This window comes from Lactuca sativa, chromosome 5, assembly GCF_002870075.4.
Source record: "Lactuca sativa cultivar Salinas chromosome 5, Lsat_Salinas_v11, whole genome shotgun sequence".
NCBI classification, from domain to species: domain Eukaryota; kingdom Viridiplantae; phylum Streptophyta; class Magnoliopsida; order Asterales; family Asteraceae; genus Lactuca; species Lactuca sativa.
In genome coordinates this window covers 20500297-20515064 of record NC_056627.2, presented here as the reverse complement: position 1 = coordinate 20515064, position 14768 = coordinate 20500297, and the positions used below count along the sequence as shown (strand labels likewise).

Genomic DNA, 14768 nt, shown 5'->3' with positions numbered 1-14768 from the left:
TTTTTTGTTCATTATTAATCAATCCACAAAAAATATGAAAATCTGTAATTTTAAAAGTATATATAAGAGATATTTAGGTGGAGAGCTTCTAGCAATAAATTAGCTACCAAAGATAACCTATAGAAAATGGGTGTAGATGTTGAGAGTCGGACCATATTCTAGTTAATTGTAAATTTTCCAAAGTTGTTTGGTTTAAAGTTTCCCGTTGGTTGGTTTTATAAAAGATGTTGAAAGTATATAATCGATCAGTAAATATGAATATCTAAACGCTACTTTGTTGTTATGCCTTTATAATTTTGGTTCCATGTTAGTCTCTTGATATGCTAATCTAGATTCTTTTGTAGGTTTTTTTAAGCCTGCTAAGAAGATGCTAAGATATTTTTTCTTTTGCACATTTGGTTAAGCCTTCTTTGAAGGCTAGATCCATCACATGAAAAAAATTTGTTTAATTTTTACCAAAACATATAGATACATAGTTTCTCCGATGGCAAGCCCTGAATATTCGGTGGTGGTTATCGAAATCGTTGGAGTTGAAAGAAAGAAACGGAAGAATAAGGGTGAGTAAGAAACGAAGAGAGAGGAATAATGTGAGACCATTTTAATTTTAACAAATAATAAATAAAAAAACAATAAAGAAATTAGTAAGGGAAAAATAGTTTCTACGCAACAAAAACATATTCGGAAGACTGTTCGTGTTTAAAAAAAATGTTAAAGGACCAAACTTGCAGAATGCCATGAATCAAATGGACCATCAGTATAATTTACTCTAAAATAGAGGTTCGGATGTAATTTATGCATTTAAAAGACGAAACTGCCCTCCAAATGATCCGAACACCCAGTCCCAAGTGGCTTTAAATCTGACATGGAACGGTGCCATTGGTTGAACGACTGTAACCTACGTGGTACCGCCATTGAAGCATCCATAGTCAAAAACCACAAGACTTCTATATGTTCTCTCAAGACATCACAAAGCAAGCAAGAGCATACAACACGTTCTCTCTAAGGACCGTTGTATTCTCCATCGGCATTTTGGATCCCCGGCCGCAAGCCCCGACCTGAGAAAAACCGACAGTCGTGGCTTCCCCTTCACCGTCAGGGCAACAGCAACAGAGCAGGAGCAATCTTTCGCGAAGAAGAACCGCATCGTCTAGTTCATCGGAACCTACGCAGATCATCTACAAAGAAACGCTAGGCCGGTCGTTTTCTTCTGAATCCGATCTTGACTTACCGATTTGGCAACGAACTTGGTTCATCCTACTTCTACTCGTAATGGCATTTTCTTTCTTCGGTCTTGCTCTCTTTCTCGTCCTAACTCTAGACTCAGATTATGCCTCATCTTCTGTCTATGCTGCTACTTCTGAAGGCGTCGAGGTAATTAGCTTATTTATGATCTAATTACAAATTGATAACATGAGGTTGTATACGTTTCCTGCTTTACTTGGCTCCTATAATCACACTTGTTTGAAATTTGACATGGATCCTGAAATTTTGAGGAAGATGCTAACTACATCTGGCCTTTATCAACTAAATTGAAAGAATGTTGGGATAAACCAAAAAATTGTAACATAATCTAATATCAATCTCAAATTGAGGAAGCAACAGGTTTGGCCTCAGAGTTTAAGTGACTTTTTCTCATTCCTGTATCAAATTTAATTGTTAATCCAGATATTATTGCTGTTAGGCAATTTAGTAACACTTGTTTGCGTGGATATCAGTCAATCTGTAGGTGAATGTACTCTGTTCATAGGAAAGAAGAAAAATAATTAACAATATGACCTTTTAGGGTCAGTCAAATGGACCAACTTTAGGTTCAAAAACTGATTCAGGTACATTAAGAACTTTAGAAGATGACATGACAGTATCTAAGATGGAATAACTGGATATTGCATAGCAGTTTAAAATGAATCATTAGCCCTCCAGTAAGTTACAATGATTGAAAACATGCTTTCTATATCTTTTCAATTGTAAGTAATATATTTGCAATCAGGCTCATTTTTTGGAAGTGATTATATATGATAGATTACTTACGGGTCAGTGATCAAGTTGATGCATGAAAAGACAAAGTTCAGACTACACTCACATGATGTGCCATATGGATCTGGCAGTGGGCAGCAATCTGTAACTGGTTTTCCAAATGTAGATGATGCCAATAGCTATTGGGTATGCTCATTCTTTTTTAATATCTATTTTATATGTTTGATTTCATTTCAAAGCCTTATTCTGATTCTTTGGTTTATATAAATATTGTTTAGATTGTTAGACCTGAACCAGATACATCTGTGAAATTGGGGGACAGTATAAAAACTGGAACCATCATTCGGTTGCAACACTTGAAAACTAGGAAGTGGCTTCATAGTCACTTACATGCTTCACCAATATCTGGCAATCTAGAGGTTAGTGGATTGGATTAGATTTTTTTTCTTCTTAATATCATGTTAAAAAACTTCAACTTAAGTAATTGAGGTTTTGTGTAGGTGAGTTGTTTTGGAGATGATGGTAATTCAGATACAGGGGATTATTGGAGGTGAGGTCTAGTTTTGTTGGTTATTATAAATTTATGTTGTGAAGTTAAAATGTTTTGTTTATTTTGTGAAGAGTTGAAATTGAGGGAAGTGGGAAAACATGGAGACAGGATCAAAGAATAAGGCTTCTCCATGTAGACACAAACGGATTTCTACACAGCCATAATAAGAAATACAGTCGCATTGCTGGTGGTCAGCAAGAGGTAATCATTAATCAATCATATTGCTCTTATCAAATTAAATTTGTTTTTTAAACGTCATTTATCTATGGAAAAAATGAAAAAATAAATAACATTGCTTTTATGTAGGTTTGTGGTGTAAGGGAGAAACGAGCTGATAATGTTTGGTTGGCTGCAGAAGGCATATACCTCCCAACAACTGAAAGCAAAGCGACCATGTAGTTTTCCCCTCTCTCTTTTTTTTTTCATGAATTTTGTAGCTTGTTTCAGGGCATACTTTGTAAGCTGATTATATCCACAACACTAGTTAAAATGTTGAATCTCCTTATTAACAATCTGGGTAAAATCAAAATATATCTAGATAATATGGAAACGTGTTGAAACTCTTCATAAATATATTTCTAGTGCATATTTTTTTGCTAAATCTTCAATTATTATTTTGGCAATGTAGCTATTTAGTTATTTTTATGAAAAAAAAAAAAAATCCCCAGTTAACCAAACATAAACGGATTCATCACAACATATACCAAAAATTAAATTGTCACACGTATCTCTCTTTGTGTGTTTATGTATGAAGGGTGCAAACTGGCAACTGCCATAGTTTTTCCCTGTTTGAAATAGGCAAGTTGTCCGAAATAATCAAGTATTTTGTTCTTTTTATTAAATATGTACTCTTTATCCATTAATCGTAACGTATGACATCAACATATTTACATACATTCATAAATATAACAAATACAACAATAAGTAACATATAAGGTTTACACAGCCAAAAGTGTTGTTATTATGCATAAAAATTACTAGCTATTAGGCTAAAGGGTGTGGTGCCTAACATTGTCTCCAACAATTGGGGTCATATATGTAGGATTCCACCAATCAATGTCTAACAATCCATATATAATGGTGACATGGTGTGGTGCCTAACAATTAAGAAAAAAACATTTAAATAATAATAATCATAGCATTAAAATTAAAATTAAAAAAAAGTACTTTAACATTGAAAACCATGAGTTGTCGTAACTCCCAATTAAGACAATCTAAACTTTCAATTCGATGACATGTTCCATCGATATCAAAATAGTCGACCCCATGCTAATCAACCAACCATTTCTTCAAGATGGATCCAACATTTTTTTTTGTGAGTTTGGTTTGTACAAAGTGGGAGAAATAAGAGAAATTTGAAAGAGTTTGAGTGAGGTTGGTATAAAAATATGATAGTTTAAATATTTATAGTTGAAAAAAATGAATTAAATGTTTATTTAAGTGTCTAATATCACCGTTGGGTAGGATAGGATAGCATAGCATATTGCCGTTCAAATTTGAGCCACACAAAAATGCAGCCCTACATTGCCATTTCAAAAATGCCTGCAAAGAGAGACAATGCTTGCCATGCATTCCATATTAAATGAAACATTAAAATGACAAGCCGTTTATAGTATATTTATTTTTATTTCTATATCTAAAAAATGATAAATTTGATCGATTTGTTTTCAACATTGCATTAGCTTACACATTAGTTAATTAAACAAAATTTCAAATTTTCAATTTTTTTGGTTAAAAAAAAAAAGCCATTTCTTAATCCATATGATTCAACAAGCAGCGTCACATAAATAAAGCAAAAACTAAAACTTGAAACTCTCGATGATTGGAATCTAATGTTTATAAAACCATTCAAAATTTTCTAAAACAAAGTTCCAAACAGACAAAAGTCGAAAAATAAAACAAAGTTTTGGATTCCCACCAACTAGTTTCGATCCATTCTCAAATACTTAATGGGATTTCACATACTCCTGAACAATGTGGAGTCCTTCAGACTCCTCCCCATAATCCTGAAAAACAAAAAAAAACATTCAAAAAAATAAATTCACAAAATCAATAAAAAAAAATCCCATTGATTTACAACAACATATCTTCCAAACAAATGTGTAAACATACCCTCACAACAAGGCATGAACAACCCACAACCTTTCTTGCCTTTCCTTCCGAATCAATCTTGCACAGCTGCAGATAAATAAAAAAAAAATCTTACAACATCTGTAGCATAAAAAGACGAAAATGTCCTTTCACATAGAAAGAAATAACTTACGCCAGCCCATTCGCCAAGAGTCTTTGCAGCTGGAACAGTTACTAAACTGACATTATGGTCAGCACAAAGTGCTTTGACCAATTTTTGGTAGTCAGGCTGATTACAATCCTCTGCCAATACACAAAGAAGAGCAGCATGTTTCTCAATAACTTTTGCAGCCTCATGAAGACCCCTCACAAGGCCTCCATGAGCAAGTGACTTTCTTAGAACAAGCTGCAAAGCTGTCATGATGTCCATTGGCTCCCCAAGAGCTGCTGCTGGAGCTGCAGGTGCCTCCACTGGTACCACAACAGCCTCTTCACTGCAAAAAGTAATATAATTTGAGCAAAAAAGTTTTAAAACTGTAAGATCTTCATTGATAGAATTCAATTATATGGAAAAACAGATTTATATCTTGTTCTAAAGAAGAAGAATTGGTAACATCTTATCATACCCTGCCATTTTGTTCTGTTTGATTGAATCTTCTGTCAAACTGTTTCAAAATAAAAGCTAAGTCAGAGATATTATAAACACAACTAATCCCATATCACATTCATGAAAAGCAATTGAAGTAGAACATCAAACACATTCATGAAAAGCAATTGAAGTAGAACATCAAACACATTCATGAAAATCAACTGAAGTAGAATATCAAATAAAAAAATGAAAACATATTTGATAATGGGGAAAAGAATGCCGATCAGAAGCATATACATCAGCCTCAATTCCTACCTTCTGAGCTATGCCAAGCTATTCTCATAAAGAAAACCTAAAACGTTCAACGTCTTTAACGTTTTAACGTCGCCTACCAAGTGTTCAGTGAATGCATAAATGACCAGTAGTTTACTCAAAACGAATATAAAACGACTAATCGAATGAAAGTTTTTCCTTGATTTTCAAATTAATGTCAAAATCGAAATTAAAACAATCTAGAGTGTCTTCATCTCTACACATGTTTCCTATCAACCATATAGATTTACAGGGTAGTAGTATCCAAAATTAAACAAAATATATGTTCAGATTAACGAACAATTAAGCAGGAATACCAAATGTCATCGCATCAATTCATAATATATTCAATCAGCCTGAGATCGAGAGATATACCTGCAGCTGCTGCTATGGAGAGATTAGAGAGACGCAAGGAACTGGTAGGGTGCGGGAGCCAAAACCCTAGCTGTATATAAAGTCCGATTAGTTTTAAGTTACTCCCTTGTACTTTATATTGCTCACTATATACCCCTCTAAGTTCTATCTATTTTAAAATAGTCGTGCATAATCTTCTTGCAATGTACCGTAAACTCATATTCATTAAATTGGAAAACTTGTAATTTGTTGAGTAAAGTACTAAACCATATAAATCATCTTTGTGGTATGCATTTTTGTTTGGGTAAAAAAAAATTAGTCTTTTATATATTTGGTCCTTATTGCATTGTGATTGTTTTGTTTTTAGCCCCTAAATCTAACCCTTGAACATTTTATCATTGAGGACAAGCATGTGGTCCAAACAAGATGGTACTTCGGTCTAAGAATGTAAGAGCATCTACAATCCATTGAGCTCTAGGAAGTTCAATGGATTGTCACATCACTGCCACATCAACGTTTCACTTTTTATTCAACTATACTCTTTAACATCCACACTCCATTAAAACCTTCAAATGTTGATGGATTTCTATATTTGGTTTGAAATTTAATTGAAAAAGGAAATATTAAATCCATTGAACCACTCAATGATCATGCAACTCTCTCATTCAACTCTCCTTTATGTCATCACTCACATTATATTAAACTTCTATTCAATCATAGTCATCATCTATTCAACTCTTATTAAACCCCCATTGTGGATGCTCTAAGTATTGTAATCACAATATTTTCTCGTAACCCTTATCTCATTCATTAAACAACATAAGTAGTAAAACAATACAAGAGGCCACATAATACAAGAATGAGCCTAAACAATTAAAGAGCCTAAACAACAAGCATAAGACTAACAATAAAGTCCATTAACAGTCCCCCGCGGTGTGAACGGTAGGGCATCGAACGTTCAAATTGTTACGAAAATCAAGAAAAAATGGATAAGACAAGCTTTTAGTAAAAGTATTTGCATATTGAGCCGAAGATGGAACATGCAAGACCCGAACTTGACCCAAAGCAACTTGGTCTCGAACAAAATGTATATCAATATCAATATGCTTGGTTCGTTGATGTTGAACTGGATTGGAAGCAAGATAAACAACGTTGATGTTGTCACAACAAACAATAGTAGCATTTTGAGGAGAATGAGACAACTCGCGAAGGAGATTGCGTAACCAACATGTTTTAACAATAGTATTAGCAACACCTTTATAATCAGCTTCAACACTCGATCAGGAGGTGGTCCCTTAACGTTTTGAGGACCACGATAATAAGTTATTACCGAGAAACACACAGTATCTAGAGGTAGAACGCCTAGTAGAAGGGCAACCAATCTAGTCTACATCAAAGTAGGCAGTAAGATTTGTGGATGAGTGGGAGTACAGTTGAAGACCATAAGACGTACCTCGAACGTAGTGCAACACTCTTTTAAGGGCGGCCAAATGAGGTTCCCTAGGATCATGTATAAATAAACATAACTTTTGAACTGCATAGGTAAGATCCGGACGAGTAAAGGTAAGATACTGGAGAGCTCCAACAAGACTGCGCTTTGAAGTTGGGTCTTGCACTCTAGGTCTTGTACCATCGAGTTTGGTGGATAAGTCTGCAGGTGTAGTGGCGGGTTTATAGTGCAGCATGCCAGTTCGGTTAAGAATTTATGAAGCATACTTTTGTTGAGACAAAAAAACAAACCCTTGGAGTCACGAACGGAAGAAATACCCATAAAATAATGAAGATCCCCCAAGTCAGACATAGAAAACTCAGCACTTAAAGTGGTGATGATCTGTGAGATAAGAGCTTGAGATAAACCTGTCAAAATAATATCATCTACATAGAAAAGCAGATAAGCAATATGAGAATCATGTCGATATATAAACAACGAAGAGTCTGAGCGACTGTGAACAAGACCCATGCAAGCGATGAACATAACAAATCTGTGAAACCATGCCCGGGGTGGTTGTTTGAGACCATAAAGAGAGCATTGCAAGAGACACACATGATTCGGTTTGGCAGGATTTTTAAAAATCGGGAGGTTGATTCATGTAAAGAGTTTCTTCAAGATTATCGTGTAAGAATACATTATTGACAATACAAAATGCCACATTCATTAAACAGTATAAATAGTAAAACAATACAAGAGGCCACATAATACACCAATGAGCCTGAATAATTAAAGAGCCTAAACAACAAGAATGAGACTAACAATAAAGTCCACTAACAAGTATGAAATCATTATGTTGTTCTTTTTCTATTAAACTTTTGAGTTTTTATCTAAGAACAACCGGCCATGTTTTCAAATTAAGGGTGACTTAATGTTTAGCTTTATTAGATGGGTTGATCCATTCAGGGTCGTGCCAATGGTAAGACGGTTTGAGCAATGGTTTATGACCTCCAAATTTTAAGGGTCCTATTTTTTATATACCTTATTTTGTAAGTATATAAAAAAAAACTAATATATCGTGTACAATGAGCAACTGAGTGAAAAAATAAATGAAAATGAAGTCAAAACAAAATCAACAAAGAACACTACGGGACGTGCAATTCGTTTGGTATAATCATCGTGTTAGGTTTCTTCCTACCATCGATCGAAAGACTTTATGGATCAAGTCTAACTTTCAGCGGTAACAAAAAAGATCAATCCATAATAAAATTTATTTTGGTTTTTTATGTATCCTCCGGATTTCTAATTTCAATTTCACTAAAGTGGCAATTTCAATGGGTAACAATTTAATATAGCATACATATTCTTTGCAATGATTGATCCAAAATGATCTGAAATGTTCAACAATCAACATAAAAAATGTACAACCAAATACATAATTCAACAAACATTTTAAATCATTTATTAAGCCAAATAAACTACATTAACAAACGCATAATAGTAAGCAAAAGTTCCCCTAACAACTAAACACACGATACATAAAAATCAACATCTAAAAGAAATATAATTTTAAAAACATACAACTAAAACACAAAAGTTGTAGGTTCCTTAAACAAATAGAATATCTTGCCAACATTCATAAAAGAAAACGAATATGAAGTTTCTTCAAAGAATATGTCATTTCATTTTTTCAACTTCTCGTTGGTCTTTGTAGGTTTTGGATGTGCCATTTATTCTTGAATTAGGTGTAAGACACATATATTATATGGGTTAATTAAAATAAATAAATATAAAAGTCTAAATATTTAAGAACTTTGGATTTATAAGAAAATAAGAAAAATAATGAATTATTAAAATTGAATTTTCTTTTAAATTTAAATAAATAAACAAAATAAACCAATAAACATTAATTTAAGAATTTTGAAATAAAAATGTAAGTCCATTAATGAAATTTATATTCATTTATTACCACATTTATTGTAATTATTACATTAAAATATTATGCAAAATTTAATAAAATAGAAAAACCCATAAAATGATATATGAAAACGAAATTAATTCAAAATAATCACAAAATTATATTTGGTAAATTGAATGAGAGTGTGACATTTGACAAAAAGAAACCTTCATTTATTAGATTAGATTTGACACATATAACCTATATACCCAAGATAATGCAAGTTTACCTAAATAAAAAAAATCACATTTAGCCAATACTAAAACAAATAAATCGAATCAATTAAACTAAAAATCGATGAAACCAAACATCTCTCGATTCAATCTTGGTTAATATTTTTGACGTAAAAAACCCGATTAAATCGAACCAAAGAAGGTGGCCATTAAATGATTGTCAAGAAGGTTGAGACCCTTATGTTATCTCTAACTTGCTCCAAGAAAGTTTTCCTCGGATCTTAACCCTCTTAACTATTATAAAAATATATATATATTATTATCTTAGTGGTTAGGCCTCACACTCTCGTAACCCCACCTACTATGAATCAATGTTTTAAAAACCGATTTTTTAGTTGACCCGGTATGGTGACCGGTTCCCGGTTCATCCGCCGACTGAACCAATTTCTATATTTTTTCATGTTTTTTTTTTCTATTTTCCTACACATACATACATATATAAATTATGAATTTGATATTTACAATTTCAAACATTAAAAATACACATAAAAATAAGTTGTAAATGAATCCAAATACATTAAAATAACATATAACTATAAGTTTTAGTGTTTTACATCAATCCATATACGCCAAAAAGAAAATAAAATATAATACCGAAACGAAATATAGTTTTAGATTAATACAACCACATAAAAAAACTTTATAAAATTTATCATATGTTTTTATTTAGAGAAAACTAAATAGATTTGAAAAAAAAAATCATCAAAGTTTAATATGTAAATGGTTCATTTTCATGTGTTTTTATTCGGGTTAACCGGTTTATTTTGATCGGTTCAACTGAGTTTTTTCTAAAAACCGACCGGTTCAGTCTGTTTCAGAAATCAATGTAAAACCGGTACTAATTGAACCGCTCCCTCCCCCCGTTCCCGGTTCAAACAGGTTTTTAAAACATTGTTATGAATTCATATATTCATGGTATAGAACCCTTTATCAAATCATTAAAAATCAATGAATGCCCAAACGGATACATGATAAATTGTTCCTTCTTCCATTAAATTATATATTATAAAATTTTAAATGACATTCTATTAATTTCTTATCATACATTATGAAAATAATAATACACCATAGACATGAATCACACAAGGTCAAACCCTTATTCACATATGAGAGTGTTTAGAGTTGTTTATTTAAAATGTTTATTGACTTATTGTGGTTTGACAATAATAATAAAAATATTTAAATGTTTGGATAGAAAGTTTTCATAAGCATTTACTAACTTAAATAAAAAGTTTTGATAAAAACATTTTTTTTAAACAGCTAACACACATCATTTAAATTTAACTCCTAAACTATTTTTATGCTCATGTCCATATTTGAACCTTCAACCCTTTAAGGGTTTAGCATGTTTGGTCAAACCTTCAACCTAGGGGTTTAGCATGTTTGGTCAAACCCTTATTCACATGTAAGAGTGTTTAGAGTTGTTTATTTAAAAAAGTTTTTGATATGTTATTACCTTATTACACGCATAAGCATATTTTTCTCAAAAACTATAAATAACGTATCAATGTATTATATTTTGGTACCGAATATATTAATCCAACATTTATTTTAAACTATATTTTTTCACCGGATAAACTAATTAACATTTCTACTAAAAACATAAGTTGTTACAAATTAACACTTCTACTAAAAACATATTTTGTTTAAAATAAAACAATCCTAAACATTCGTAAATAATATGGAGTCATTTTTTATGATTTTATCTATACGTACTAACCCATAAGCTTTTGATTATAGTTTGATGAAATTCATCTTTACATCACTAGTTATATGTTTCTCAGTATAAAGGAAAAGAAAACAACAGACAAAACCAAAACCCCAACAAACAAAAGAACACTACCCACAACACACACAAAACAACAACACTAACTAGTAACACATCACCAGGAAACAAAGACACAAAACTAGACGAGCAGAAAAAAAAACTTTTGGAAGAAAAGTAGTCCCAAATGCAGCAGAAAACTATTGAAGCACCACCAAGACTAGCAATGAACGTAAACAATAGCCATCAATCCAAACAAAAAAAAACTAGAAGACAACAGTTGCATCAAAAACAGAGAAAAAAGAAGAGCCACCATCAGCCAGAGGAAAAACGCCAAGGATCGAAACAAAGAGCACCATAACAACACAACAACAAAACAAAGCGCAACCCAATAACTGAACACATCCACCAACAACCTCAAAGTCCAAAATCATAAGACCCCAACAAAACACCAAAAAAGCAGCATCAAAAGAACTCATCCAAGCAGAGAACAACAAATCACCTGCAAGACCGACACAATCAAAGAAAATAAAGACACACACCCACCAAATCAAAGAATACCCTCTCTCACTAGAACACGAAAAGGGAGCACATAAAAGAATATCTAGCCATAGCAACAAGCCTATCAGAAATCTACCCAAAGGAATGAAACAAACACCAAACCTCCACATGCTTTGGCAAGATATGACACCAAAAAAATCCAAAGAACAGTCCACCCACAATAAACACATACATACAATATTAGAAAATACAATTTGATAGCCACACATGAGACGGACCACATACTCCAGTTGAGCTAGTCAATCCTACCCAACTTGGCCATGTTCTTAATCCAATTAAATGTGCACAAATTAATATCATCCACCAACAACATAATAACCCTTCTCTCGTTTCTGTAGACATTTTCATTTCTAGCTTTCCAAATCACCCATATAGTTGAGTACACAAGAAACAATTTCACATTGTGCATTCTTCTATCAACCCCTTTCGGTTTTAACATATCCATTAAGTCAATACAAAAGGAAAGCGCATTTTGAATAGTAGCAGACCACTCAACCAGCCAACACCACACTTTCGAAGCCACACAACAGGAAAAGAAAAGATGATCAAGGCTCTCTTCATTGGATCGACATAAAGGACAAAGACTTGAGACCACATTAATCTCACGCTTTACCAAATTCACAAATGTCAGAATCCTATTCCTAATCATTCTCCACATACAACAATTGATTTTAAGAGGAATCCAATTTACCCAATTGAAAGAATTCTCAGATACCTCCTTACCCTTATTAATAAGAAGTCTAATTGCCTTTATCGAGAAATTAGCTCCTCCATCACCAATCCACAACCATTTGTCCAGCCCTCCAGTAGGCTTAAAATAATTAATCAAGTTTAATAAATCCAAAGTTTGATTTGATTCGATACCTCTCCTTAACTGTCTTGAGCAACTCCACAACCATCTCACATCCTCCTTAGTGGAATTTTCCACTTTATCAACGAGTAAACAATCTTTATTTAACTCCACCACGTACAAATTTGGGAATAAGTCTTTTAGGGGCACATTACTACACCATGTATATTTCCAGAAAAAAGTTTTATCACCTTTTCCAACCACCATGTTAAATAAGTCCGACATATAAATGCCTCTTTCTTCTAAATCCATCTAATTAAATTTGAGAAATGCTCAACCAAACACCCTTTATATATTTCTTGGCAATAGGATTATCATCAAAAAGCTTTAATTTATGAATGACTTTAATGCAAGAGAACAAAAAAGAGTTGCTTCCATTTTTCAAACGCTAGCACCATTTGACAAACAAAGATAAGTTAGCGGACTCGAGACAACCAACACCAAGGCCACCCGCTTTTTTAGGCATGACAACCACCTCCCAAGCAATCCAATTTATCTTTTTCTTCTCATCATATCCACCCCAAAGAGATCTTCTCCTTATACCTTCAAGCAAATTAATAATCTTTCTTGGAGCTCTAAAAAGAGAAATAATACAAGGGCAAACTATTAAGAACCGAATTAACTAGGGCAAGACGACCGCTGAAAGATAAGATTTTTGCCTTCCATTTAGACAACCGCTTTTTAAATTTATCCACCATTAGAGCCCAATTTTAGCCAACTTCATATTTGCCCCAACCGGAAGCCCAAGATAAATAAACGGAAAGGAAGTGGGCTGACAATTAAGAATGTTAGCAAGCCTATGAACCTCCAAACCATCAACACCCACTCCAAAACTTTGCTTTTATTCAGATTCATTTTGAACCCTGAAGCAAGAAAAAAACATCTCAGTAACCTATTGAGATTTACAAAGTTAATTTCCGACCATTCACCCACAAAAACTACATCGTCATCATACATAAGATGAGAGATGGGTACGTCATTGCTATCAAAAGAGAGACCACAAAAGTAATGAAGCTCACAATCCACTTCCATAGAAACATGGAGCTCTTCCATTGCAATTATAAAAAGAAAGGGGGCTAACATATCTCCTTATCTTACCCTTATACTAATATCGAACTCCTTAGTAGGTGCCCCATTAACCAAAATCGACGCCCTGCTAGAGGAAAGACAACCCCTAATTCATTTTCTCCACTTTCACCCAAAGTTCATTTGCTCCATAACCGAATCTAAAAACTCCCAACTCAATGAATCAAAAACCTTATTGAAATCAACTTTAAAGATTAAAACTTTTTTTTTCCACCTATTGGACCACAAGCAAATTTTATTAAGTAAAAGAGGTTCATCAAGAATACTCCTACTACCAACGTAAGCCGATTGCTCCGCACTAATGATCTTGTCCAAAATATTTTTAAGTCTATTGGCAAGAACCTTGGAGATAATCTTATACAAACAACCCACAAGATTCACCTGGTTAATAGTCTTTTAAATAAATGATCATTTATCTTAGAAATTAAAGATATAAATGAAGAATTAAAATTTCTCTCCAAAAAACTTGAAGCTTCAAAATCGTTAACAAACATAACAACATCACCTTTAATTAGATCCCAAAAATGTTTCAAAAATTTGAAAGTAATTAGATCCCAAGGTCTATACTTAATGGGCGAAATTATTGATACCTCGTAAAAAAAACAACAACATCATCATCGTTTAGAAATGCATAGAGATGGAATAACCAATGATTTTATATAAATAATGAGAAAAAGATAACACAAAGCTTTCATAGCTCAGTTGGTTAGAGCACCCGTTTAGTAAGCGGGAGGTCTTGAGTTCGACTCTCAATGAAAGCACTTTTTGTTCAATTCTTATAAGTGATCCCTAAATACACATGTAATCATGACGTGTAGGTTACAGGTTACTACCTTTTTTCATTTGAATCAAACAACATGTTTTGAATTTCTATACATAACCAATACATTAATCATGTTAGACCAATTTTAACCTTAAGTATATCATCAAATACTTTGTCATGTAACCAAAATAACCTTTGAACCTAGATTATTTAGGTCATAATGTTATATACGTATTACCATAGTATCAAGCCACACACTTTAGCCTATATTATGC

The 14768-nt window shown here is 33.0% G+C and overlaps 2 protein-coding genes and 1 non-coding gene across 3 annotated transcripts; 2 read left to right on the top strand and 1 right to left on the bottom strand.

Moving 5' to 3' along the window:
- The first annotated feature begins 915 nt into the window (after positions 1-915).
- LOC111914865 (stromal cell-derived factor 2-like protein) lies at positions 916-3125 on the top strand. The gene is made up of 6 exons (XM_023910576.2): positions 916-1371; positions 2020-2160; positions 2253-2393; positions 2475-2524; positions 2596-2725; positions 2831-3125. Exons 1-6 carry the CDS (start codon positions 1270-1272, stop codon positions 2921-2923), a joined length of 657 nt encoding a protein of 218 aa, XP_023766344.1. The 5' UTR covers positions 916-1269; the 3' UTR covers positions 2924-3125.
- A 1199-nt stretch (positions 3126-4324) lies between these two features.
- LOC111914867 (40S ribosomal protein S12) lies at positions 4325-5986 on the bottom strand. Its single transcript, XM_023910577.3, has 5 exons — positions 5871-5986; positions 5221-5259; positions 4788-5088; positions 4637-4702; positions 4325-4530 (listed from the first exon to the last, which is right to left on the bottom strand). The coding sequence occupies exons 2-5, from the start codon at positions 5226-5228 to the stop codon at positions 4471-4473; spliced, it is 435 nt and encodes a 144-aa protein (XP_023766345.1). The 5' UTR covers positions 5229-5259; positions 5871-5986; the 3' UTR covers positions 4325-4470.
- An 8431-nt stretch (positions 5987-14417) lies between these two features.
- TRNAT-AGU (transfer RNA threonine (anticodon AGU)) lies at positions 14418-14491 on the top strand. The gene has a single exon. It is a non-coding gene; the product is annotated as a tRNA-Thr (tRNA).
- The last annotated feature ends 277 nt before the right edge of the window (positions 14492-14768 follow it).